Source organism: Drosophila grimshawi, unplaced genomic scaffold, assembly GCF_018153295.1.
Source record: "Drosophila grimshawi isolate 15287-2541.00 unplaced genomic scaffold, ASM1815329v1 contig_848, whole genome shotgun sequence".
Lineage (NCBI taxonomy): Eukaryota > Metazoa > Arthropoda > Insecta > Diptera > Drosophilidae > Drosophila > Drosophila grimshawi.
In genome coordinates this window covers 17,419,033-17,444,170 of record NW_025063692.1, presented here as the reverse complement: position 1 = coordinate 17,444,170, position 25,138 = coordinate 17,419,033, and the positions used below count along the sequence as shown (strand labels likewise).

Genomic DNA, 25,138 nt, shown 5'->3' with positions numbered 1-25,138 from the left:
CATCTATAAACATGTTCGCGGAAGCTTTAAAATCTGCGTCAGCGTTATTAGTCTCGCAAAACAGCACATTTAAAGCAAGGTGCGGCCGAAACAAGCATGATTATTTTTATTTTGAATCTTGGTATGGTTCCACTGAAAACACTTGTTAACTCTACAAACTCACATCAGCATTTTTGAACATGTCCTTTGAATTTTCGTTTTCACCTGTTGCATATTCTATTTGTGTGCACGTGTGTGTTATGTGTCCATATTTTACCAGAGATGAGAACCTAAAAAGTCTATGAGGGAGTTGAGGTTGAAAACTTGTATCCTCCAAATTGTATAATCTGCACTATTGCCTTAAAATTGTAATTTCCAAAAAAAAAATGTAAATACCTTGTATGAAAGAAGTAATTTTATACCAAGGTTTCCTGAACAAGGATGATATTTAAGTTGTGGAATCCGGATAGGGTTAGACATACATGGCACCCTTTCTGGTACAATATAAGTGCACAAATTTAGAATATTCGTTTACAGCCAGCCGCCAAACAGAAAACACCTAAATAACATTTGACTAAAATGTGCAAAACTGTAAATTTCCGTCTACAAGCGATAGCCATTCTAACTTACTCTAATTTTAATTATATCATTTAAATAGTCATAGGCCAATGAATGTTCAGATTATAATTTATTCTGTTAGCAACTTCTTGAAGTAATTTATACTTTCAAAAGCTTCGAAAGTGTTCATTGCATTTCCTGAAAACTGTAAAATGTTGTTGGAATATATGTTCATTTGTTTATTTATCCTTCAAATTGTGGTTGCCAATTCAAATTTCTAGTGCCAATCAAACAAGTTGGTGGTGCATTGATTTGAATTATCTTATTATTTTGGTTGTTTGAAAAACTCATCTGAAGTTTTTAGTGTTATACTTCCAATCGAATGGTATGTCAAACCCAATGCCACCACCACCCCTCCCCTGTGTGCACCCTTTCCCACATATACCTACACCAACCTATACACGAATATGTATTCAGTCGTATGTGTTGTGTTAACCACGTAGACGGCAAGTAAGCCGTGCTAGACATCTTGACATTGACAATGATTTCAACGGTTCTTTTCAACTGGCCTTGTTTTGGGTCCGAACAAATGCAGCAATTGTAGGTGGGTGGATGGGTGGTTGGTTGGTTGGTTGGTCGGTTTGGTTGGTTGGTTGTGTTAAAAATGCGAGAGAGAACCGCTTTTGACGAAAGCGAAGGTAAACGTGGCAAATTGACAATGGCAATAATTGGAATTCAGTTTCACTGTAACACACATCTATCTGTACATATGTGGGGCAAATGTGTCGTAGTTGTGTCCGAAAGGTAATTGAAAAGAGAACGTAGTCGGAGCTGTTTGACTACATAGCATGAGCTACTAACTAAGCAAATCGACGTGCATTTCACACTGGACACGCAGAAAACTTATATATATATATATCTATATGTATATATAAATAAATAAATATATGTATATTTATTTATGTATGTACATGCATGTATATAGGTAGATATATATACAGGTATATATATATATATGCAGGTATATATATCAAAAATTCAAATCGATTGGCAGCCTAGTTAGGCGGTTCTGATAAGATAGAAGACGGCGCAACACACACACACACATACAACAAAAACAAGCGATACCTTTGTATATAAATATGTATATAGTAAAAACACACACTTAACCGGGGCTGTGGCATCGAGAGCTTTGCTGTGTCCCAAGAACTAGTCGCGATTACACAATTATTTGGCAGCAAGCAGGCAGGAAACATGAGCAGCGCCGACCAAGACACCACTGTTATCACTGCCAGCAATGGCCATGCGCAGGAGAACGGTAAAAGCAACACCAACAGCAGCAGCAACAGCTCCGCCAGCAACTCCGCCGCCTCCACAACGACGACAACAACAACAGAGACGACGACAACGACATCAAGCGGCATTCGCGACAATACCGAGCAGCTCCAAATTATGGGTCAGCTCAAGACCATTGAGCACATCAATGAGCAGCGACGCATCTTTTTGAAGAGCACCATCAACGAGATCAAAGAGGAGAACAGCAACGAAATGGAAGCGAATGCGGATGCGGATGCGGATGGGGAAACGGTAAAGCCGCTAGGAAAACTTGCGCCGCCCAAGAGTTTGCCGCTGAATGTGAAATATGCAACGTTGCCATCGATAATCACATCGGCAACGGTGACATCACCAACGTCGCCACCACCAAAACCACCAATGCTTAGCCGTACACGTAGCACTGGCTCCGGTGATGGACGTACACCACTAACGAACGGTGATTCAACACTGTTGCTGCGTTCCAACATTGTCACGGATACAAATAAAGCGCCAGCTACAACAACAACAACAACAGCAGCAGCAGCAGCCGACAAAGCAACTACAACAACAACTACAATAACAACAACAGAGTCAACGGATCAAGTACAGCAGCCAGCAGCGACCGTATCGGCCAAACACTATGAGAGCCTGATCGAGGAGCTGCGTTGTCCTGGCTGTGCTGGGCCCATGAAGGCACCAGTGCTGCTCTGCAAGAGCGGACACAGTATTTGTGAGCAGTGCACCCGCATTCTGCTCATGTGTCCGCTGTGTAAGGTATGTCATAAACACACACACACACACACACACAAATGCCGACACACAGAGACACACAAACACACACACATGCATACATTTGTAGATAAAGTTGTACATAGATATAGATCTAGATTCTCTAGACCGACGCCTCTCTCTTAGTTTAGTGTTGACGTCAGTGTTAGGTAAGCAATATCGAGCACGATCTTGCCATCGCTTCCTTATCGTCAGGCAATGACGTGCTGCCAGCAAGTACAGTGGAACCTCACTTACCTTTGACAGTGCTAAATGCTGCATCATTTTTTGTCACTACAAATTCTTTATGCAGTCGCTTTATTTAAAAATTATTTTACTATAATATTGAAATGAATTCTCCTTTGGCCACATTGAAAATGTTAATTTTTTGTATGAAATTAAAAATCTACAAAATTTAAAAAAAAAATAAAAAACATGTTTATGGTATACATTTAAATGTGGCAAAGTATTAACCAAAAATGCTAACCAAACATATAAGAAATAAATACATTACAAAGCCAACATTTTGTTGAAAAATACATGGCAATTTGTCATATATAAATTGTGGCTTCGAGAAGAACTAGAAAGACACTTTTTAATTTATTTGAAAATTCGCGCAAGACGAGTTCATACAAAACTTTTTTCTCTTTGGGACAACAACGAATTTCCCAAAGTTTATAGTTAGCTTTAACATATCAGCATCAAATTCTATATCGTGGTTTATGTTCCATTCATAGCGATTTCAGTAATCGAATTTCACTTGTAAATGTTTCTCCACTTTAAGCTATATTTTGTTGATTGCATTTCATATATATAATTATAATCCTTACATTGATTTCTGTTTTGTTTTTTTTTTTTTTATTGGTAAATAATAATACAATTCTATTAATTGCAGGAGGGATTCACTAATTCGCGTTCGTTGACTATTGAAGCATTGTGCGCCAAGGCGCATTTTGGATGCAGTCATGCGGCAGGCGGGTGTGCGGTGAGGATGCCGGTGGCGTTGTTGCCGTGGCACGAGCAGCAGTGCATCTATAAGCCGATGAAATGCTTCATGGGACGCGTCTGGGGTGATTGCAAATGGCACGGCCGCGAAGTGCAATGGAAGCAACATCTGGAGGAGGAGCACACGGACAAGCTATTTCAATCGAATACGGCGGATCTGGAATGGAATATGGGTGTGCGACGTAAGCCCCTCACTGGCTACTATGTGTTCGAGGCGCACGACGAATTGTTCAACTTTTATGAGATCTACGAAAAGCAACAGGTGCTATTCACCATGACGTGCACATCGAATCGACGCGAGAGCAAGTACAAGTATGCCTACGAGGTGACGCTACTGCAGCCGGACAACGAGGCGCTATTGTTGACCCAAAAGTTTCCCGTACATAGTGAATATGATAGGGATATACTGATGGACGGCACCTGTGTCAACATTAGCCTGTCCGAATTGGCACGATTCGTGACCGACGATAAGGTAAGTGTGAATGATGATGCAGTAATGTCAAGTCGAATCACTCTTGCCATCATTTAATCAACAGATGCTGCATTATCGGGTGACCGTTACGGCGGTTAACTCGCCACGCCGCTTGAAGCCGTCGCGGCAGAGTCTACCAGCACTGCCCCTCGATTATCAGCAGGTGAGGAATGTGCCAATGGGTACCAATGGCAAGAGTGTGCCCGCCAGCATGATTATAACGCGAACGTACAAGGAGGCGATCGGTGAGGTGTCTGCATCATCATCATCAGTGACGGCAACCACACCGGATTCCGAGGAGGGCAATGTCCTGGAGTTGGAACGGAAGTGGGGCACACCCCAGTTACACTTCAATCGCAAGTATTTACGAAATGCGCTTGGTGAGGATGCCAGCAGCAATGCTGAACTGAAGGTGGACGAACTGCGACCGCTGCACGAGACGCGCTCGAGCGCAAGTGCCAATGAGGATAAGCTATCTCTGTGCAGCAACAGCACCAGCTATACCAAAAAGGTATCCGACACGCTGCGTCGAAGTTTCCGCGCGCTCCGATCTGATCTAGTCGAGATGCGCCCATTTGCCAAAAAGAAGTCGACCGCGAAGAAGCCAGTAGCAACAGCAGCAGCAGAAACAACAAATACTGCATGCTAAAATATGTAAAGGATTTTCCACACATATAGGATATTTAACTTTGTCTTGAGGCCAAATTGTAGAATTGTGATCAAATCTTTTGTTTCGGACTAAAACCTACATTTTTTTTTTCTTTTCTAAATTTCACGTTTGCTGAATTTATCCAATCTGTACTTATGTGTATATAAAAAACACAAAACAAAATACTCCAATGAATACATAGAGTTTGTAATAAATTCCAAGTTCAGACTGATCCAAACTATTCGATCTTATGCTTTATAGCTGCATATGTTTGGCAATACTTTCAAGAGGACCACAATAAAATAAAGGGAGAAAAAATGGTACATTTCAATGAAATATATTCTTGTACATGCATTCATAAATATCTTCGGCACTGCAGTCTGAAGAGTTCTTACACACTAGGTTTTTTATACTTTGATACCGACGGTGTTTTTGTTTTGGGAAATGCCCGTCATGCTGACCGTCTGTCTGTCCGTCTCTATGAACGCATCTTTTTTCGACACCCTTAGAGATAGGGACTTGAAACAAAGTGTACAAATTTGACTGCTACGTCCATTAGGGGCTTGAAAATCGATAAAATCGATTTTCGCAAATCTATAAAGCCACATACATATCTCCCAGAACTTTAAGGCTAAAGTTACCAAATTTGGTTGGTAGGTTGTTGGCGATGTCCTTCAAGATCGGCATATGCCATGCCCACCACCGCCGACCCCAGGCCCCAACCCGTAAAAATTTTAAATGACCATATCACTTAAACTTCGGAGAAACATTACGTTATCGCAAACTTGGACAGTATTTATTGGGTACACCCGCCCTGTTCTTTGCCACCGGTTATCAGCTTCAATTACGTATGGTATCAAAGTATTTCGCAGTCGGTTACGCCCGACTGCAGCGTTCTCTCTTGTTTGGTAGTTTTTTATACTTTGAAGCCGACGCAAACTGTATGACTTTTGACCAGATCAATATTGGTTAATTTGCATTGGTGAATTTCTAATTTTAAGCTAACCGAATCTAAGCTATGCGATTAATGTACGATCATCAAATTAGGCCACAATTTGAAAGTAGCTTCTGTGCTACAACAGACCCTGCATTTCGTTCATGAACTGCAGGTAGGCATCGTCTTTAGTGGGTGGCTTGTGCGCTTCCGGCGGCGCATGGACGCCCCGGTCACCCCCATGAGCATCATGCGCGCCTGCCAAATGCTTGGTCCTCGCCGTTCGTCGCTGATCCTCGCGCTTTACCCTCAACGTAGAGGGTACAAATCGCGTAACGTCTGCGCTTAGATTCCTATAGAAAGATAAGACAATAAATGATCAGGTTCGCAAAAATGGATTCGAGTCGAGTGTACCTTATTTGTGGCTTTGCCGTAATTGTGGTGACACCTTTGCCCGGTTCTTTGAGTGGCGGCGCACTCACGTTGCCGTGCTTGACATGATGACCACCCATACGTGGCGGTAATCCAGGTGGCGGCCCAGGAGGCATCCGTATGCCCATACGCGGCATTGGCCCAAGAACATGTGGTGGTCGTGAGCCTGGCGGTGGACCAGGCGGCATACGCAGGCCAAAGCCAGGTAGACCCGGTCCAGGTGGTCGCATGGGTGGCGGTCTAAACATTACACTTGGCGGCGGCGCAATGCCTCGCATATGCGGCAATTGCGGCAGCTGCGGCGGCGCTGGCGCACTTGGCGGTAACGGTATGGCAGGCATTGTTGGCGCCGTCGGCGGTGCGGGCACCGATGTCGTTCCCGGCGGAACTGGCATTGCCTTAGCTGTTGTCTCTTTGGTTGTAATGATTGGTGACGGTTTTTCATCGCCATCGGAGCCCATGTCATCATCCGCATCGTCGTCATCGTCGTTGTCTTCGTCGTCACTGGTAATGCTGCTGCTACTGTGGCTGCTGGCACGACGGCGGCTTGGAGGTGATTTGCTGTCTGAGGCGCTATCATGTCTGTCATCTGGGTCATCCGATTGCTGTTCCTTGTCGTGCTCCGTGTCGCTCTGTAGTTTGCGATGCTTACGCTTGTGCACATGCTCCATTTCCTTCATGAAGTCGTCGATGTTCTGCATGCGCTGCTGCAGCTTGGGACTTGTGACCGTCGACTCATCGCCTTCGTAGTCGCTGTTGCCTTCGGCATCCGAGTTAAGCTCAGACATGGCAAACAGATCTGGTGGTGGACCTGGCGGCACACCCAGCCAATCCTTGTCATCATCATCCTTGGCTTTTTCCGTCTGTACATCACCGTTGCCGCCGCTACCTTCACTATTTTTGGTTACACCTGGCGGTGCACCAGGTGCAAATGGCAGCAAAGCTAGCGTTATGGGCGGCGGTGGCATACGGATGCCGCTAGATGGAAAGACGATGTTGCTGTTGCTGCTGGTACTATTGCTATTATTGGCACTATTGGCTGTATTTCCACCGGTTGAACTGGCATTCGCTGCTGTCACCGGCGCTGGCAGTGGTATCTCATCAATCTGTACGCTCTGGGCATGCTTCACGCTCTCATAATACTGCTGCTTTTTCAGGCGCTTCTTCTCGTAGTCAACCTCCTTGCGCTTCAGTTCTACCCAGTGTTCGGGCTCATCGTTATGCTATCCACAAAAAAATAAAATAAACAAATAAGACTCCGAATTACCCACTAATCTGTTATTCACACTTACATAGAGTCGCATGACGCGATCGAAGGTTTCTTTAAGCTTCTTGCGCTTGTCGCGCAGCACTTTTTCGTTAAGTGGCGATGGCTGCAGCACATTATACTCTGGGGAGGAGACAAAAGTGATGCACATCATCATCATGATTGGGTAGATTGTCAAAAATTAAATTAGAGTGGTGGTGCCACTTACCCATCTCGTCTATCTTCTCCATCTCTTCGAGAATCTGTGAGGGATCTTTGTTCTTCAATACGGCAGCCCGAACCATTTGGCGCTGTCGCTTGTTCTTTTTTAGCTCCTTTTTGCGCGCCTCCTTGCCTGGATGTAGGTGGATATATAGTGTATAGTGAATAGTTTACCTGGCGATAGGTGCTACTTACGGGCTTGGTCTGTTGGATTCATATATTTGCCACTTTTAGTGGTGTTTATGGAGCGTCGTCCCATCCTGATGGTTGTGTGTTGCTTGATTCAACGTTTATCAATGTTTATATGCTTGACTACAAAAATACAAGTACTGCAAGAAACACAACGCACAATGCGAAGCCGATAATATCGATAAGAAAGTCGATAATGAGTACAAAATAATACTCACGAGCGAACCAAAAAAACAAAACAGTCTGGCAGCACTGCAGTTAAATAGTGCCGGCATCTTTGTGAAGAGAGGACATTAAAAGCATAAAAATGTCTCAAGAAATTCCGCTTAACGATAGCTTTGTAGACGCATTTAACACTCTCAATTTAAGCAATCAACCGAAACTGAATTGCAGCAATTATGGCACGAGTACAGTGAGTATTTGAAAAGCAAGACGAAAGCAGTTCGTGTCGGCTCAAAAGCAACAGTTCAAACTATGTGCACACACACAGATCCAAGAGCCAAACGGCACTCACGATCTCACGTGCAGAATGCCCCAAACAGCAGGTGATACGGACAATAGTGACGACACGGATACGGACTCTGACGCGATTGTCGTTGTGGATTCTTCATGCGCCTCGTCAGATTTTAGCTTCGTGCGTGTATCAAGTGCAAGCATAATCTCCTCAACATCACTGATTGGATCGGAGTGTCTGAGTATCTCATATACTGATACTATACCAGAAACAGAAAGCGATATCGACATCAATGAAAATAGTAGGTTGAGTCTTACCAACACATCAATAACAATCTCAGTGTAAACAAAACATAATTAGATCATAAATAATTATTCCCGTAATACAAACTAATATATCCCAATATTCCATTATAAATAGCTGATAGCTCTGATAGCATCATGGATAATCTTGTAAATACTCCAATGAAGCGCAAGCATGACGGCTACCCAATCACCACGAGGAACCAATGTGAGTACCCCCTAATCATAAATTATAAACACCTTCATGACGTTCCTATATAGATTTGCGGACGGATGCGTCGCCGTTGCCAAGCTGTAATGTGATAACCACACGCAGCGGACGCGCTGTGCGCAAGCGAATCGACCATAAGTTTGACTATTCGTCGGAACAGCACGACGATGACACGGATGATTCGAATGATCCTGATTTTGCCGATCATGTGGATGCTAGTAATGATGATGACGATAATGACAATGATGATGATGAGGATTATGTCGAAGAAAATGACGACGACTACAGCCAGCAGGAGCAAAAAGAGTCAGGGCGCAGCCGGCGACGCATTTCCATGCACAGCAGCTGCTGTAGCAGCAGTGACGAAAGCAGCACCATGCTCGAAACAGACACAATCATATATCTGGATTTGATGCAACCAGTGGCCATTGTTAACACTGAGCCAATGGCTGATGCGGACGTCGAGCATGATACTGAGCTGAAGACGCGGCTGCAAAAATTTCTGGGTCTTGTTGCACCGCAACGCCGTCTTTACAATCCAATGGATAACTATGACCTTGATGACAATCAGATGGATGAGAAGGAGCGTTCGCCCGTGCAGCGCAGTCGCCTCTGGTCTTTAACTACCAGCAACGATCAGCTTCCCTCGCCACAGGCAAAATCGTTGGCGAGACCGTTGAGTCGTCATCCCAAATCTCCCAGATCGGAAATAACGAACGATATGAAAATGCTGCTAATTGACCATATGGTTCAGCGTGTCAATGCAAACTATTTCGAAAGTCAAACGCCTCAACATATCAAGGAGCCCATCGATCTGAGTGGTCTGCCCAGCGTGGAACATCGTGAACAAATTTGTCAAAAGCACAAGAAAATCTGTAGTTCAACTTTGCCCCATAGTGGATTATACGGCTTCGTCGATTCGCTGAAATGTGAGTACTTTTTACCAATTCAAATTTTAATCCCTTATTAAACTTGAATGAAGCAATTTAAGAAGCTAAACTTTTTAGCTGCTCGAAATAATGCTCCACGTTTGTTTAACTTGAACAGAATGTATAAAAATATTTAAAAGCTATAGACATGGATTATATTTCGTGGTATAAATAATAAATCAACACCTATAATATCACTATTAAGTAAGATGCAAGTATTCATCACTCAAATCCAAATCACACTCTTAAGTTATGTATGTAGCATATAGTAGGAGTAAAAGAGATAGAGCAATTGCATAAAAAAGAGCGAGAGATTCAAAAATAAATTGTAACGAAAATTGACCAATTGGGAAATGTGTATAAATGAATGAAACTTGTTCAAAATTAATATTAGACTATTAAATAGATATCCACAGATTTCATATCACTTACTTTTTTGTGGTTGCCGTATTCGCATCTTGAAAGTCTATAATGATCACAATTGTTATATTTCTGTTGCAGCAACAACGCCACTGAATATGTGTCATCCACTTGCATTAAACTTCCGGAAAAGTGAGTTCGAGACGTGCAAGGCGCAGCTAGCCAAGACCTTGTTCCACACGCTCAACCACACGATCTTCCATTGTGGCCTGCGTCTGAGGATTGCCTGGGAGTCCAGCATGAGCACGCCCAGCGCCCTTACGCATCGCATTGAAGCTGGTGGACAGCGTGTCTCCAGCATTGTTCTATCGCAGAACATCAAACAGTCAGGATTAATGGTTAAGGCCCTGCTGCACGAAATGTGCCATGCGGCTGCCTTTACCTACCACGGCGAGATAGGACACGGCGACAACTGTCGCAAGTGGTGAGTGTTCGCTGTTTAAACTACAGTTTTGTAATTGCCATAAAACACTATCAAATTCATTAAAGTAGCTATATAACAAACATATAGATATGTAATAAACAAATTGTCTGTGAATGTTGCACATTCTGATTGCGCCAATCAGTATATTATATATATCATGTAAAATGAGACATACAGTTAAATCATTTTGTACATAAATATAAAGATGCACATATAGATCAAAATGTGTACAAATTTCAGATATCTATTACTTTATATTTGTATTTAAATACATTCGTGTGTTATAATAGTTCATTAAACCAACTCTATTCTTTTACACCTTTTACGCAGACGTTTTTTTCCCCGTCAAGTAAATTGTTCTACAGCATTGCTTAAAACTAACTAACTGACTGACTGACGACACACAATATATGTTTATACTATACACTTGTGAACAATCATATTTTATTGCAGGGCTTATCGCGCCAAATCCGTGCTGCCTGAACTGCCTGAAATTGGTGACTGTAATGCTAGCTACAAGTACACTTGTCTTCTCTGCCGTGGACGCTCCTTTGGCAATATCAAGTTTGAACACGAGGCGTCACAGCTTCGCTGTCACTATTGCCAGTTTGAGGTGAATGTGGAACCATGCAGTGACGAAGATATCCATAACCTGTCTCTCACCGACCAGCTGATTACGCCCTATAAGCAGTTCATTCGCACGAACTACGTCAAGTGCGAGCAGGGCAGCCACAGCGCCAAGATGCGAGTCCTTAACGTGTTGTACAAGGAGCAGCAGCATCAGACGTCTACGAGCTAATCCTAAAGGAAGCAGCTTTATTCTATATAATCTATAAATACAATGTAATTTTAAATAAATATGCGTTAATAAGTCCAATTGTCACAAAACAAATCAACGTTTCTGCATAAGATTTTTTTTAAACAGCGGAGGGAGGAATTGAATACTATTACAAAACATCTAGATTGGCAAATTTCGTTGTAAACAAATTACAATAAGTTGAAAATGTGATGGAATGTTTTCTGTTAATCAAGATCGATTGTATAGCAAAAGTACGAATTAAGCACAGACTTTTGCTCCAGCAGAATATCATAATTCCATCACTTAAAGGTCTGTGGTAACATGGACTGAATATAAAATCAACACAAAACTGTAAGTCGAATGACTCTGAGATAAACAAAAAAAAAATAGAATTTGAGTTGAAATATCGAAGCAATTTCGATGAACGATGAACGATGAACGCTTGTTTTGTTTGTTATATGAATATAGACTTGGTTGATCTCGTTTGCAATCATTTGAAGCAATCGAGCATTTCGATTAGTGCTTTCAATGTGCATTCTTTCAATTGTTTATTTGACTTTCGTTTGATTCCAAAAGTAGTTTGTGCGTTTTATGTAGTTTAGTTGTACAATTTCTAGTTGTACAGGTATTTTATTTTCGTGTGCTGCAAATGAGTATTTATATATATAAAAAAAAACGGCAAAAAATCCAATTTTATTAATATTTTGTTTTTTAAATCGGCATACAAATTTTGCTCTGATATATGCTCATCTTTATTGTAATTCTCTTATTGTGCAGTTTTTTTAAACAAATTGTGGGACAAATTGTGCACATGGTAAAGATCTTTATCAGCATTCTGAGCAAGCCATGCATCAACCAGAGCAACAGCTGTTGTCAGAGCAAAAAGATGAGGATGCAAATGTAAAGATCACAACACACCATTTAGATGGTGTCACATATAAATATGTGACACCGACATCTGTAGATGCCGGTCTTGATTTCCTAGCCGCAAGCATTAAAACCAAAGATTTCAACACTGTCCGCATTGCAATCGCCTGCGAACAGTCGGATGAAGCAGCCCATCTAATGCAGCAGTTGGGGAAACGCAGCGTCGCCAGCCTTTTGGTCAACGAGTCCAATATAACAACGATAGGAACATGCGTCGGCCTATGGACAAGCGGCGTAAGTAGTCAAAATCTTGCTTTAATGTTTTTTTTTTTATTTAGTTTTATTTTTTTATAATTAATCACAAAACATAGATAGATTGATTCTCTTCGTTCTTTTTGAAATATTTTGTATTTTGAATGTATAATGATAATTTAATATTTGTACATTTGTATGCATATTTCATTTCATATAATCGCTCAGTGCTGGCTGAGATCACAATATTATATGTTGAATTCAATAACTATTTCTGCAAAAGTATTCATTTGCGTACACCCGGAAGATAACAATTCATACCTGCGTTCTTCTACCCCTGGCAGTTGATCAATCCCGTGCTGATTGTATACGATAATGTGCTGCAGCCACTAGCGGAGTTGGGTAAAATCAACTGTGTGAACTACTTGATACATTCTTCACAGACGTTGCCACACGTGTTCCAAAAGCGCATCCAAGCGCTTACTTCGTTCCCAGGTAACAATACACTGGTGCTGGTCATGATGTGCTCAATAGCGAACCAAACGACAAAAAATCCGACAAGAGCGGTACCATCTGAAGTAGCAACAAAAGCAACATTGTGTCCAATGCCGACTGGAAACCCCTTACCTGACCTGGGGCAAATAGCCAAAATCAAACCTACTGTTGTTAACGACATAAAGGAAACAAGAAAATTGGTCACAAGCGAACAGTTGGAGACGGGCGCTGACAATGTCCACACATATAATAACAACGGACTTCTTGCCTGCAGCCGGAAGGAACAATCACTCTGTCGTAAAATTGATGATGTGGTCGCCATTGAGCCACATATAAGGAATGCGATGAAGAAGTTGTCCATTGAGCACGCGAAAAACATACAGCGCTATGCTTGGTCACATACTGCTGCTGGTCGCTCCCTGTGCGTCATCGGCAATGAGATGATTGGCAAAACCTGGTGCTATTTGCCGTCGTTGTGCCAGCGGGTCTATAAGGAGGCGTTCCGGCTTAACACTGATGACAGCAGCAACTTTGCTCCCAGTAGCATAATCATCTGTGCAAATGCTAAACAAGGCGAGCAGATTCATCAGTGGTGCATGAAACTGTTGGACTGCTGCGTTATAAAGCTCTTCGATCGAAGCAATTTGAGCATGGTCGACGCGCGTCTGAGAAGTCCCAGCGACATCCTCATTACCAATGTTGAGGTGCTGTTGCAACTAATCAATTTGAAATCCATCCTTAACCCACTTGCATTACGATGTGTGGCCTTTGATAATTTTGATTTGATCTGGCGTTCTAGCCGAATGGATTGTGAAAAGGTAATGCTTTGGCTTTTGGATTTACTTCGCTTCGAGGCTGGCCATGCCCAGCTGTTCATCGTTGGGCGCCTATGGAGCGATAAACTGATGCGTCGTCTACTATCAAGATTGCCAGATTTGCTGCTCCTGTTCGAAGATGCATTGGAGGCGACGGCTTACAGTGGCATAAAGCTGGAACTGCTGTTGACCAGCCCGAAACATATTGAGCAGGATATGCTGAAATTGTTGCAGGCAAAGAACCTAAAAGAGGAGCGAGTGGTTCTCGTATGCTCCGGGAAAGCAGATGCACTCACACTACACAAACAACTCCTTGCCTCAAATATCGATACTTTAGCTGTAGCCCAGTTAGGTAGTGGTGCAGAGCTACTACTTAGCAAATGGTCAAAGGAACGCACGGCCAGTGTTCTACTTGTCGTCGATGATGTGCTACGCCTTTTGTGTGATGTGAAAGTTGATTGTTTGCTGCATTTCAAATTTCCAAGCTTTTGGCAACGGTTCAAGGCACGCTACACCATCTTTTATGGCAATAATCATTCGCAACCAAACTCCGGCAATGCCACATCTACAATACCCGTTTGCCTGCAGGATGTTGAACAAATTTGGCTAATCTGTGATTTTATGTTCAAGCACGAACGATTGCCACCCGACTTCTGGCTGTCAATGCTGACATCGTCTCGAAAGCAACTCGAAGATCGGACACCGCGGCTCAAGCAGGCAGCATGCCACCAGCTATTGCGCTACGGTAACTGCTACCGTCACACGTGCCAGTATCGGCATTTCCTCTGGGATAATGAGCCAAGACCGCTGGAAGACTATCCTAAAAAGAGCTTAATAAGTTTCCATTTGCTAATGGTAAGTTAATAATATCCATGCAGTGATCACTGATATTGATATACATATTTGTGATTAAGACATAGCCTAACCCTTCTGGCGCTTCCGGCTTCTGTTTTCCGTTTAATTAAAGAAAAAAGATCGTAAAATCGTTGTCTTTTTACAGCTGTTAGAGTTCTTTAAATAAAATATGTTCACAACTTATTACTGAAACTGAAACAAAGTATTCAAACTTTTAATAGATGCCTACAATTAGTTATAATTTCATCATTATACAAAATTAATGTAAATGTATTTATTTTTACAGAGCTTTTCGCCATCGCAACTTAGTGTACGGTCAACTAAATTCAAGGTCACCAAATATTTTCTTAATATACCTGTTACCGAGCTGGGCGAAAGAATTCAGTTGCACTATGAGCAGTCGAAGAACCAACGGCGGCATCTAGATCCCAAGCCTGGTGACTTGTGCGTGGTGAAACATAACAAGCTGTATCAACGTGTGGTGGTGTTAGAAGTGGGTGATCTAAATCGCGTTACAATCAAACAACTGGATGCGGGCTCTGATCTGGTGTTGATAGGTAAATCGGATTTGCTCGAATGCGAGGAGCAATTTACAAACACTGCCTGGGAGGCCAACGATCTGCGTATCACTGGACTGACACCCTTCAATTTGGAGCGCCTGTGGTCAGAGGAGGCAAAAAGACTGGTACGCAACCAATTCTTCTATCGTCAGTTGGGAAAGCCATGTCGTGTGTTTACTGCCATTGTCGATTTTGGCTTTAACTCGACGATTTTCGTGGATAATGTATACGACGAGAAAGGCAATGACTTAAAAAGTTTTGTACTTCAACACATTCTGTCGTACATGGATGAGCATGTGGAAATGCGCTTGAAAGAATTAATTAACACGTGCAAACCGTTTCCTGAAAGTGCCAAAGAGCCAAGCGATGAGGAAGAGGAGCAGCATTCCACATACTCGACTGCCAACTAATTAAGAAGATGCTCACGCATAGATAACATTTTATATTGTACTCCTCCAAAGATTAAGCCAAATATAATTTTACTTAAGGCGACGAGGAGATTTTTGTGAAATACACACGCATTAATTCGTTCATTGCTTTAATAATAATCATATTTTTTTATTATTTAATGTATTTAATGACTTTAAATCTTGGATGCGCAGGTACCACACTTATAATTATTATTCTGTTATTATTCCTGCAGCTTGTACAGCACAGATCACATACGTATATACATATAAAGAATGTTAGATTTGATATGAATACACATATGATATGCAATTAATTCATTACTGAATTCAGTTCTAATCATCGATTTCATCATTCGGAAAATGGACAATTTCCATTTTGAAGATTTTTTTCGATCACTTGATGTCCAATGAAGAAGCCGAACTAAATTCCACCAAAAAGATATCCATAGGATGTATCTTGCAGACTCGATGAATTAAACGCAAAATGTCACAAAAGAGATTAACATTTTATGTTTCTGCAAATTTTATTTAAATGTTTATAGTCGCGTGTGATTCTTCCAACCGCACATACAGTACATCTAGACAATTTAATTTGGTTTTAAACAAATTACAAAAAGTAGCAAATGTGATGGAACGTACATATGAATGGATTAAGCACAGATTGTTGCAATTACGACATCATGCCCTTGCTGCGCTTGAAGGCGGCACCAGCCTTGCGATTGTGATTGGCGCGCGACGATTTGTGCGCTTCCTTTTGGCTGCGATTGCGTGTGGTTTGCTGGGTCTGACCCTGTCCCTTGGGCGCGCCCTCCACATTGGCCTGGGCCCGCTGGCCGTACTTGGTCATTTGGCGTTGTTGATAGCGTGCGCGTGTTATTTCTGGATTCTCACAGAAGTCGTTGCGTTTGGTGTTTGTGTTTGCATTTTGGCTACCTTTGCGCTCATCATCGCCACCCGCCATCTCGTAATCATCATCCTGATCATCTTCGGATGCATCCTGCGCTTCGTACGCACTGCTAGCAGCCGATGCCTGCTGCAGCTTGGCACGCAGCAAGCTCTGAACCGGCGGCGCTTGTCCGTAATTCAATGCCTCATAGCTATCATCGTAGTCGTCATCGTATTCGGCGCCGGTTTCATGTGGCGTTTCCTCAACTAACGAATATTGCTCATAGCGCTTCTTCAATTGGCCAATATCGCGCTTGTCATCCAGCAACTGCTCGGCATTCCATGGTGCTCCGGGCAGGCCCTTACCCTGCTTGATAATGCACTGCGGATTATCCTGTGTGAGAACATCGTACTTGTCACCGTCATGCACATTGTAATGCCGCACGCCGGTTTCCCGTTGCAATTTGTCCTGCGGATCGGCTGGTATGAACGCCTCCTGGCGAGTCATGTGAACCAGGTCGGGCGGCAAATTGTCATCCAATATAGCAGCAATCGCTTGTTCGCTGTTGTCGTAGCGCGGCAATAGCCGGCGAATGAATCCCATGCCCAAATCGGGCAGTACATCCAGCACAGCAAACACTTCCAGATCAATGTCGCGAGCGCTATTACTATTTCCTGTTGCTGCAGCCGCTGGCAGCGCAGCTTGGACACGCAATGCCTTAGCCTCTCCACATTCATCATCAGATTTAAGACTGCAGGGTATTTGTTTTTCGGCAATGACGCCGCTGGTGCATGAGCCAAGTGTCTTCTGATAGCCAGCTATTATAAAATCCACCTTGTAGTTCTTGCTGTATTGTTTAGGAAGTAGCAAATAAGTATATAACGATTGTGGTATGGAGTTAAGTCGCTCACATGTTCGGACAGCGCTCCACCAGTATAGCAATGTCCTGCTCGACCGGATACTGGCGCTGATAATCGATCACAAAGGTCTGTGCTGAGAGGCATTCCTGTAACAGCTCCACCAGCTGTTTACCGTGTCCAGTCTGTAACTGTGCTTGGGTTATGCGCCGCACAACGTTTAGGAATTGCTGGCGTGCCTCATTTAGCCAGCACAATGAACTCGCCTGTGCATTAATAAGATAAATGTTTCTATACAGCAGTGGAATGGTCAGATCATAGAAGTTGGCAATGCTGAATATAAATGGAGAATGGAATCATGCATGATTAATATTATTGGTGTACAACCAATAACAAACACTCTCTCTTACATCTGTACAAGTTTGAGCTGCTCACAAGCTTCCAGCAGCTCCGGGCACAGCTGGATTAGCATGCGCAGCGTATAGGCGCAGTCCAAGGCAAATAGGACAACATCGTCGTAGGGTGTTTCCGCATCGGGATCCAAAAGTGTGCCGCCACCGGCGCCCTCACAGCCCTCGTTATCCACTTGAATTTGCATGCTTAGGAAGGCATTCTCATAGAATGCCAATCCCTCCTGCAAATCTTTTAAATAGTCTGGCTGAATTCGTATCACTGTCTCAAAGATCTGTTCGAGAATATTTAAATTATTCGCATCGGCATCGCCAACTGCAATAACCAGATCGCAAAGCACCGGCACGGACATTAAATAGTTGTCATACAATAAGGAACTGTGGTGCTCTGGTGTTATCCACTCTGTTGCCGATTCCTGTGCAGTTAGTAGGCGCATAATTATACGCACCGCCCGATTAAGCAATTCGGCGTAAAGTGTCATTGCATTAGTCAGGGCTGCATCATGTTCCCCTATTGTACTGCTTTCGACTTCCTTTCTATAGTAGGGATTGGCGCGCTGCAGAAATGTCACAACGGCAGTCATTGCCGCTTCGTCGTACAGCATATACGACCAAAATCTGCAGCAGGAAGAACACTTAATTTTGGCTGAAGTCTCGTTAGGAACTAGCACTTACTCGTGATGCCTCAGATGCAGTAGAAACTCGAAATCTTCCAGACAACTGGCGGCGATATGATGCCATTCTTCCAATGCGGCGCCAGATTTGGTGCGCCCATACGAACTAAGTATACAGACATATGAGTTAAATGGCTTGTCCCGCGTCAGCCAGTGCAGATCCTGTTTTAGATTTGTATTTCACAATTCGTAATCTTGGCAAAAATGCATGATATGGCTACTCTAAATAATATGCTTACAAGTGCAGGCACTTGCCGTCGGATGCCATCGGTGTCGATTAGCGTGAGCTTCAAGTCGCCCAACGGCAGCTTATCCGGATTGCAGATGCTATTACCGCTGTCCAAGTCCTTGTCTACCATCACAGCTGCGAAGCAATACAGATGTCAAAGAATCGATTAATGCTAATAATATATAAAATTAAGAATTGACATATCGATGCAATTTCGATATTTGTACTTTGTTGATATCGCTTGCAAACATTTTGGGTAATCGATTCATTTCGATAAGCGCTTATTTGTTCGTTCTGGAAACATTTAGTTTTTTGATATCGTTTGCAATAATTTGGGAAATCGAGCTTTTCGATAAATACATTCAATTGCGCGTACTTTCAATTGTTATTTATTTTTTTGACGTTCATTTGCAAAAGTATTTTGTGTATTGTAGGTACAATTTCGCAGCAGTTTTACATTTTTTTCCATTATAGTTTGAGTCTTCGCTCAGTTCCAAATTATTTGTTAAAAAATATATTTTTTATTCAGCATATTAAAAATATATGTTAAATTGTAATTTTAATAGACAGCTAGAACATAACATTTTAAACTTGAATGGCTCCTTCGAAGTTAGTTAGTATACCTTTTTATTATTTTTATTCGACGATTCCTTGTGTGATTCATTTTTGTTTTTCACAATTAAGTACATTTATATTGCAACTTTTATGATTTATAATTATTAAGTTCTATCAGCGACACAGATTATCTAACTATCTGGATATTTGATGTAAAAATATGAAATAGTTGGCATAACAATATATGTATGTTGGTAAGCAATAACAATCATCTTCTTTTTTCTACGTTCTCTGATATATTTCCATATGTAAATAATTTCTAACTTTCAGATGATATCAAGTGTTAACATGAAATCTTATTTAATTGGGTGCAAAGTTAGTGATTAATCTGGGTCGGAACCCATACAATTTTCACAGCATTTCGTTGAAACTGATAATAAAATCACAATCAACTATCAATCGTTTTATAAAGTTCTAGGGCAAAGAAATGAAGAACAGAATAACGAAGTACTCGGTTGTTAGTGGATCTGCATATACAATATATAGTGGACCGATAATGAGAATTTTTCCAATGTCAGCCTGATGGTATATACATATATGTACCTTATGGGATCGCAAATGTTGATTTGATGCCTTACTCTTTTTTCCCTACATCTAACGGAACAAAAATTTGATTTACAACACTGCAAGATACTATTTCTTATAAAGCAAACGCAGTGGCAACGCTGTTGTGGTGTTATCACTTGGTAATCATCTGTTAAGCGTATGTATTTTAAATATATTTAAATAAACAAAGTCAGACGTCTTGACTTATAATCGGCAACGATTGTTCTTCGCTCATTCGACATCTGCAATCCACTGTGAGGCACTGCCATGCTTTCAAATTTGCAATCTCGTAGTGGTAACCTGTTGCGTCACACAGGCTGCTGGAATGGCTGGACACGGGGCTGGGCCATATCAGGCAGCAGGGATGCCAAAGATCTGGATGGTAGTCAGATAACGATTGGTGATGTAACAATGCCCTTGGTAAAGCCCAAGGAGCCACATTTGGTGCCCCATAAATATGGTAAAGCTTAGTTGAGGTTGAGAGATCAAAGTTCGTTTAACTATCCAATATCCAATATGTATATATCTATACAATGAGTTGATATTCATAGTAAATTACGCACCGGATGGAACGCTACAGCTGACCCAGACGGCCCTTCACCATTTGCGATGGATGCTGCAGAAAGACTCACTGAAGCAGGACATGTTTTTGCTGGGCGCGCCAGGACCAATGAGGCGACATCTGGTCATGCAGTTCCTAGAAGTGACTGATCGTGAACTGGAATACGTGGCGCTCAGTCGCGACACCACCGAGAGCGATCTCAAGCAACGACGTGAGATTCACAATAAGACAGCCCTATACCATGATCAGGCCGCAGTTCGGGCAGCTCTACACGGACGAGTTCTGGTACTCGATGGCGTGGAGCATGCTGAACGCAATGTGCTGCCGGTATTGAACAATCTACTGGAGAATCGTGAAATGCATTTGGAAAGTGGTAAATTTCTCATGGCGCCGGAACGTTACGACAAATTGTTAGAGGTGTGTGCGTGTGTGTGTGTGTTTGTGTAAGCCAAGTTAACTGATAAACAATACTTTAATATACTGTTCACAACTGGCAGACGCACAGCCAACAACAGCTGGAAGACTGGGGATTGTTGCGTGTCTCCGAACACTTTCGCATAGTGGCACTTGGACTTCCCATACAGAAGTATAAGGGCACGCCGCTGGATCCACCGCTACGTTCACGTTTCCAATCGCGAAACATTCTGCACTGCAGTTTTCAGGAACTGTTCGAGGAACTGCAGCAGCTAGCGCCCGCTGTACCCGCCCCAAAGTTGAAACAACTGCTGACCTTTGCGTTGACCCTCCAAACAGCTGACGATGCACTCCAGCTCCCTGACTTTCCGTTACATAATCTTCGCCTAGGCGTTGGAATGATGGTAAAATCAGGTCGTCACTGCTAAATACTTCACTTATTTATTTTATACGTCCCTCATTTAGAAAGCAAATCCAACGCTTAGCCTGCAAGATGCCATATCCATTCTGTATCCCTATCAATCCATGCTAACGTCACAACAGCAGCAGCGTATTAATGAATTGTTTACGAGCCTGCACGTTAAGCGCGTACCCAGTCCTAAAGTGGAACGTATTACCAGCAAGCAACTGCCGGATGGCATCGTCCATGTGCAACTCGATGGTGTTCAACTACATTTGCCCAGTGGTTCGGCTGCGCCATCAAAGGGTAACTTTGTGGACTTGCCGCATCAGCGTCAAGTGCTCGCAACGCTGCTCCAATCCTATGCCGTTGGCGATGTCTGTCTACTTGGCGAGAAGGGCGTTGGCAAGATGACAATAATTAATCAGCTGCTGCGCTTATTGCATCAATCTCCTGAACCGATGATGCTATATGAGGACATGACCTCGCGCGATCTGGTGCAGCAGCGCATCACAAATGCCGAGGGCGACACCATCTGGCGGGACTCGCCATTAATACGCGCAGCGAAAACTGGTTCGGTGGCCATACTCAATGGCCTTCACAGACTCCACAAGAGCACGGCGTCAGTGCTGCAACGGTAATTGCCCTCTTGCAAAAATTCAAAAACCCACCAAACAAAAAAGTGTATAATTTCAAAATATATATATTTTTTTTATTCATGTACTACTTGCAGCATAATCCATGATCGCGAGATACAGTTATGTGATGGAACCACTTTACTTCGTGCGGATCGTTATCAGGCACTCTTGGATCAGGGACTTGATCAAAATGAGCTAACTCAACGTGGACTGCTTGCTATACCCGAGTCCTTTCGCATCATTGCATTGGGTGAGCCACCAAAGCGGGGTGCTGGTACGCCCAGCTGGCTGACACCGGAATTGCTGAGCATGTTTCTTTATCAGGAGCTGCGACCACTGCAGCAGAGTGAAGAGCATGAGCTACTTGTGCAACTGTGTGGTCATGTCCAGCCCGAGATGAAACAGCTGCTGGCGCTGGCACAAATATTACGCAGTTCGACCGATCCACTGCTTGAGGGTTTAGCTGGGACGCTATCAACGCGCCAGCTATTGAAAGTGGGTCGACGCCTGGCCGCATATCCCACAAGCAGTCTGAACAACGTCCACGAAATACTGCAGCACACGTTCCTGATGAAGTTTATGCCCTCGTTATCGCGTACAGCCTTGGAGCAGGCAATGCTCCAAGCAGGCATAGCTCCAAGTGTCCATAACGATGGCAAGCGCCGGGAAATCAGCGAGATGGACAACAAACTGCAAATTGGCGAAACCCAAATGCAATTGGTCGAGCTGTCACTAGCGCAGCAATCAAAGGTACCCAGCACACTGTTCTACGAGATGCCGCAGCATGTAATGCTGTTGGAGCGCCTGCTCCAAGACTATCTAATCGGCGAGCATTTACTGTTGGTGGGCAATCAGGGCGTTGGCAAGAACAAGCTCATCGATCGCCTGCTCGAGCTGATGCGCCGGCCGCGCGAATATTTGCAGCTACACAGGGATACCACAGTGCACAGCCTGACGGTGCAATCGTCGCTAAGCGATGGCAAAGTGGTCTACGGTGACAGCGCATTGGTCAAGGCGGTTAAAGCTGGCGATGTGCTCGTCATTGACGAAGCGGACAAGGCGCCCGTCAATGTTACTTGCATTCTGCGCACTCTGGTTGAGAGCGGTGAGATGGTGCTTTCAGATGGGCGACGCATTGTGCCACATGGAGCAGCTGCAACGACACCCAATTGCATTGAGACACACGCCGATTTTCGGCTTATTGTGCTGGCAAATCGGCCAGGCTTTCCATTTTTGGGTAACGATTTCTTTGCGGCGCTCGGCGACGTCTTCAGCTGCCATGCCATCGACAATCCCACTCCCGAATCGGAGATCTATCTCTTGCAACGATATGGACCGAATGTGCCCATCAATACACTTAGAATGCTTGTCAATGCATTTGGCGAGCTTCGCAGCCTGGCTGACGAGGGGCTACTCAACTATCCATACTCGACGCGGGAAGTTGTGAGCATTGTGAAACACTTGGAGCGTTATCCGGAAGAGAGCATGTCCGAGTTGGTGGGCAATGTGCTTGACTTTGATCGCTACCAGCCGGAGGCATTGCTGCAGGTCACTCAGGTGCTGGCCAAGCATGGCCTGCCAATTGAGGCATATGCAAAGAACGAACTGCAGTCACTGCGCCAGCAAAAGCAGCTCCAGTTAACTGTGAAGCGTCACAGCGGTCTGGGCGTCTCTGGACCCAAATTTGGCAAATTGGATCCCAAAAATGAACCTCATGTTGGCGGCAATACGTGGGCGGGCGGCAGCGGTGGTCGGGATACCGCGGGTCTCGGTGGAAAAGGTGGACCATTTCGCCTGGATAAGGGGCACAAGGTACACCAGTTGAGCGATGAGGAGAAAGCTGATATTCCCGAGGAAATCAAACGGGCGGCACGCGAAATGAACCGCAAAGCCTTCGAGCAAAAGCTGCAAGAGATCAAAATGTCTGCTCATGATCATAAATTGTATGCGCAGTTCAGCGAGCCCAACCACAGGCAAGTAAAACAGCTCAAGGCCATTTTGGAGGCGATGCAGACAAAGAGTAAGGAGCGCCAATGGGAAAAGTATCAAACTCATGGCGAACTTGATGATACACGCCTCATTGAGGGTATCACCGGCGAGAAGAACATTTACAGGCGACGCGCCGAGGCAAATCCCTGGGCAGATCACGTCCAGGAAAAGCCCAATCGGCTGAAACTTGTCGTTGATGTCTCGGGATCTATGTATAGGTAAGTACAGTAAACCATTTAGTTACCATTGACCGCTTATAGCTTCTACACCAACTCTTTCCCAGATTCAATGGCTATGATGGAAGACTAGATCGCCAATTGGAGGCTGTGGTGATGGTCATGGAAGCATTCGAGGGCTATGAGAAAAAAATTGTCTATGATATTATCGGCCACAGCGGCGAAGGCTGGGAGCTGCCCTTTGTCAATGTGGGTAGTCCACCCAAAAATGACAAGGAGCGTTTTGAGGTAATACGCATGATGCACGCTCACTCGCAATTTTGCTGGTCCGGTGACAGCACCGTGAAAGCGGCACGAGAGGCTTGCTCCACGCTGGGCGCTGAGCCTGACTGCGATAATGGCATCGTCGTTGTTCTAAGCGATGCTAACTTGGCGCGCTACGGCATTTCACCCAAGGATCTAGCGTCCGCCCTTAAGCGCGGTGAGCCCAAGATCAAGGGCTATGTCATATTCATTGGAAGTCTGGCTGAGGAGGCCGACGAGTAAGTACTAATAGCATATGTATATGTATATGTATATGATTTATCTAACTGAATTATTTCTTCAAGAATCAAAACCGATATGCCGGCTGGACAGAGTTACGTATGCATGGACCTGACCAAATTGCCGCAAATACTGCAGCAGATATTTACCTCGTCGCTTATCTAATTAGTTGAATATTTCATCGAAATGTTTCTTGTATAAACTTAACCCTGTACATATAAAAATGGGTAAACAATTGTAAATTTAAACTGTACAGAGGCTCCCATTTTAATGTGTGAATGTGTAATTTTTAAGGAGATAGATAACTATTAAAAAATTTGGTAAACGGTTCGATTGACCATGAAAAATCAATATTATTTAATTATACTTTAGACAAATTATGGTATGGCATAGCCATTATAATTTTTAAGCAGCGGTGTGTTTAATTAAATATTCAGATTAACTCAATTGCAGCAAACACACATAATAATGTCTTCCGATTTAGAACATATATATTTATATGTATATATATACTTTACGGTGGGTCGGAGATGTCTACTTCAATGACCTGCACATTGAAATCGGAAAGAAAACAATCACTGTCGGTCCGTCTGTAAGACAAATAGAGACAAATGAACAATCTACCTCCATATCAATTT

The 25,138-nt window shown here is 43.3% G+C and overlaps 6 protein-coding genes across 7 annotated transcripts; 4 read left to right on the top strand and 2 right to left on the bottom strand.

Annotated features, from left to right (window-relative positions):
- Positions 1-1,678: 1,678 nt before the first annotated feature.
- Positions 1,679-5,076, top strand: LOC6565366. Its single transcript, XM_001991621.3, has 3 exons — positions 1,679-2,625; positions 3,515-4,096; positions 4,161-5,076. Exons 1-3 carry the CDS (start codon positions 1,792-1,794, stop codon positions 4,743-4,745), a joined length of 2,001 nt encoding a protein of 666 aa, XP_001991657.1. The 5' UTR covers positions 1,679-1,791; the 3' UTR covers positions 4,746-5,076.
- LOC6565367 (WW domain-binding protein 11) lies at positions 5,067-7,908 on the bottom strand. Its single transcript, XM_001991622.2, has 5 exons — positions 7,775-7,908; positions 7,587-7,712; positions 7,404-7,501; positions 6,094-7,334; positions 5,067-6,032 (listed from the first exon to the last, which is right to left on the bottom strand). Exons 1-5 carry the CDS (start codon positions 7,836-7,838, stop codon positions 5,819-5,821), a joined length of 1,743 nt encoding a protein of 580 aa, XP_001991658.1. The 5' UTR covers positions 7,839-7,908; the 3' UTR covers positions 5,067-5,818.
- Positions 7,909-8,042: 134 nt separating this feature from the next.
- LOC6565368 (acidic repeat-containing protein) lies at positions 8,043-11,400 on the top strand. Its single transcript, XM_001991623.2, has 6 exons — positions 8,043-8,180; positions 8,259-8,523; positions 8,643-8,732; positions 8,786-9,664; positions 10,166-10,508; positions 10,962-11,400. Exons 1-6 carry the CDS (start codon positions 8,076-8,078, stop codon positions 11,305-11,307), a joined length of 2,028 nt encoding a protein of 675 aa, XP_001991659.2. The 5' UTR covers positions 8,043-8,075; the 3' UTR covers positions 11,308-11,400.
- A 439-nt stretch (positions 11,401-11,839) lies between these two features.
- Positions 11,840-15,699, top strand: LOC6565369 (putative ATP-dependent RNA helicase SoYb). 2 transcript variants are annotated; one of them, XM_043216204.1, is made up of 4 exons: positions 11,840-11,932; positions 12,085-12,468; positions 12,771-14,591; positions 14,878-15,699. In XM_043216204.1, the coding sequence occupies exons 2-4, from the start codon at positions 12,154-12,156 to the stop codon at positions 15,559-15,561; spliced, it is 2,820 nt and encodes a 939-aa protein (XP_043072139.1). In that variant the 5' UTR covers positions 11,840-11,932; positions 12,085-12,153; the 3' UTR covers positions 15,562-15,699. The 2 variants fall into 2 exon arrangements, with proteins under 2 accessions (XP_043072139.1, XP_001991660.1); XM_001991624.3 differs by lacking the exon at positions 11,840-11,932 and having other exon boundaries at positions 12,078-12,468.
- A 367-nt stretch (positions 15,700-16,066) lies between these two features.
- Positions 16,067-18,773, bottom strand: LOC6565370 (activating signal cointegrator 1 complex subunit 2). Its single transcript, XM_001991625.3, has 5 exons — positions 18,628-18,773; positions 18,390-18,550; positions 17,715-18,332; positions 17,359-17,637; positions 16,067-17,294 (listed from the first exon to the last, which is right to left on the bottom strand). The coding sequence occupies exons 1-5, from the start codon at positions 18,745-18,747 to the stop codon at positions 16,232-16,234; spliced, it is 2,241 nt and encodes a 746-aa protein (XP_001991661.1). The 5' UTR covers positions 18,748-18,773; the 3' UTR covers positions 16,067-16,231.
- A 1,145-nt stretch (positions 18,774-19,918) lies between these two features.
- Positions 19,919-24,903, top strand: LOC6565371 (von Willebrand factor A domain-containing protein 8). Its single transcript, XM_001991626.3, has 7 exons — positions 19,919-20,238; positions 20,330-20,757; positions 20,838-21,158; positions 21,220-21,791; positions 21,888-23,999; positions 24,065-24,499; positions 24,566-24,903. Exons 1-7 carry the CDS (start codon positions 20,046-20,048, stop codon positions 24,663-24,665), a joined length of 4,161 nt encoding a protein of 1,386 aa, XP_001991662.1. The 5' UTR covers positions 19,919-20,045; the 3' UTR covers positions 24,666-24,903.
- Positions 24,904-25,138: the final 235 nt, after the last annotated feature.

Excerpts from the sequence above, each read along its gene's own strand:
- LOC6565368 (XM_001991623.2), top strand. The coding sequence starts at position 8,076 with ATGTCTCAAGAAATTCCGCTTAACGATAGCTTTGTAGACGCATTTAAC. Across the intron at positions 8,524-8,642 it reads TATCGACATCAATGAAAATA|CTGATAGCTCTGATAGCATC; the intron begins GTAGGTTGAGTC and ends CATTATAAATAG. Across the intron at positions 8,733-8,785 it reads AATCACCACGAGGAACCAAT|ATTTGCGGACGGATGCGTCG; the intron begins GTGAGTACCCCC and ends GTTCCTATATAG.
- LOC6565371 (XM_001991626.3), top strand. The coding sequence starts at position 20,046 with ATGCTTTCAAATTTGCAATCTCGTAGTGGTAACCTGTTGCGTCACACA. Across the intron at positions 20,239-20,329 it reads TTTGGTGCCCCATAAATATG|TAAATTACGCACCGGATGGA; the intron begins GTAAAGCTTAGT and ends TGATATTCATAG. Across the intron at positions 21,159-21,219 it reads GCCTAGGCGTTGGAATGATG|AAAGCAAATCCAACGCTTAG; the intron begins GTAAAATCAGGT and ends TCCCTCATTTAG.
- LOC6565367 (XM_001991622.2), bottom strand. The coding sequence starts at position 7,838 with ATGGGACGACGCTCCATAAACACCACTAAAAGTGGCAAATATATGAAT. Across the intron at positions 7,502-7,586 it reads GGAGAAGATAGACGAGATGG|AGTATAATGTGCTGCAGCCA; the intron begins GTAAGTGGCACC and ends TCTCCTCCCCAG. Across the intron at positions 7,335-7,403 it reads ATCGCGTCATGCGACTCTAT|CATAACGATGAGCCCGAACA; the intron begins GTAAGTGTGAAT and ends TTTTGTGGATAG.
- LOC6565370 (XM_001991625.3), bottom strand. The coding sequence starts at position 18,747 with ATGGTAGACAAGGACTTGGACAGCGGTAATAGCATCTGCAATCCGGAT. Across the intron at positions 18,551-18,627 it reads GACGGCAAGTGCCTGCACTT|GATCTGCACTGGCTGACGCG; the intron begins GTAAGCATATTA and ends AATCTAAAACAG. Across the intron at positions 17,295-17,358 it reads GTGGAGCGCTGTCCGAACAT|CAAGAACTACAAGGTGGATT; the intron begins GTGAGCGACTTA and ends TAAACAATACAG.
- LOC6565366 (XM_001991621.3), top strand. The coding sequence starts at position 1,792 with ATGAGCAGCGCCGACCAAGACACCACTGTTATCACTGCCAGCAATGGC. Across the intron at positions 2,626-3,514 it reads TCATGTGTCCGCTGTGTAAG|GAGGGATTCACTAATTCGCG; the intron begins GTATGTCATAAA and ends TATTAATTGCAG. Across the intron at positions 4,097-4,160 it reads GATTCGTGACCGACGATAAG|ATGCTGCATTATCGGGTGAC; the intron begins GTAAGTGTGAAT and ends TTTAATCAACAG.
- LOC6565369 (XM_043216204.1), top strand. The coding sequence starts at position 12,154 with ATGCATCAACCAGAGCAACAGCTGTTGTCAGAGCAAAAAGATGAGGAT. Across the intron at positions 12,469-12,770 it reads TCGGCCTATGGACAAGCGGC|TTGATCAATCCCGTGCTGAT; the intron begins GTAAGTAGTCAA and ends TACCCCTGGCAG. Across the intron at positions 14,592-14,877 it reads TAAGTTTCCATTTGCTAATG|AGCTTTTCGCCATCGCAACT; the intron begins GTAAGTTAATAA and ends TTATTTTTACAG.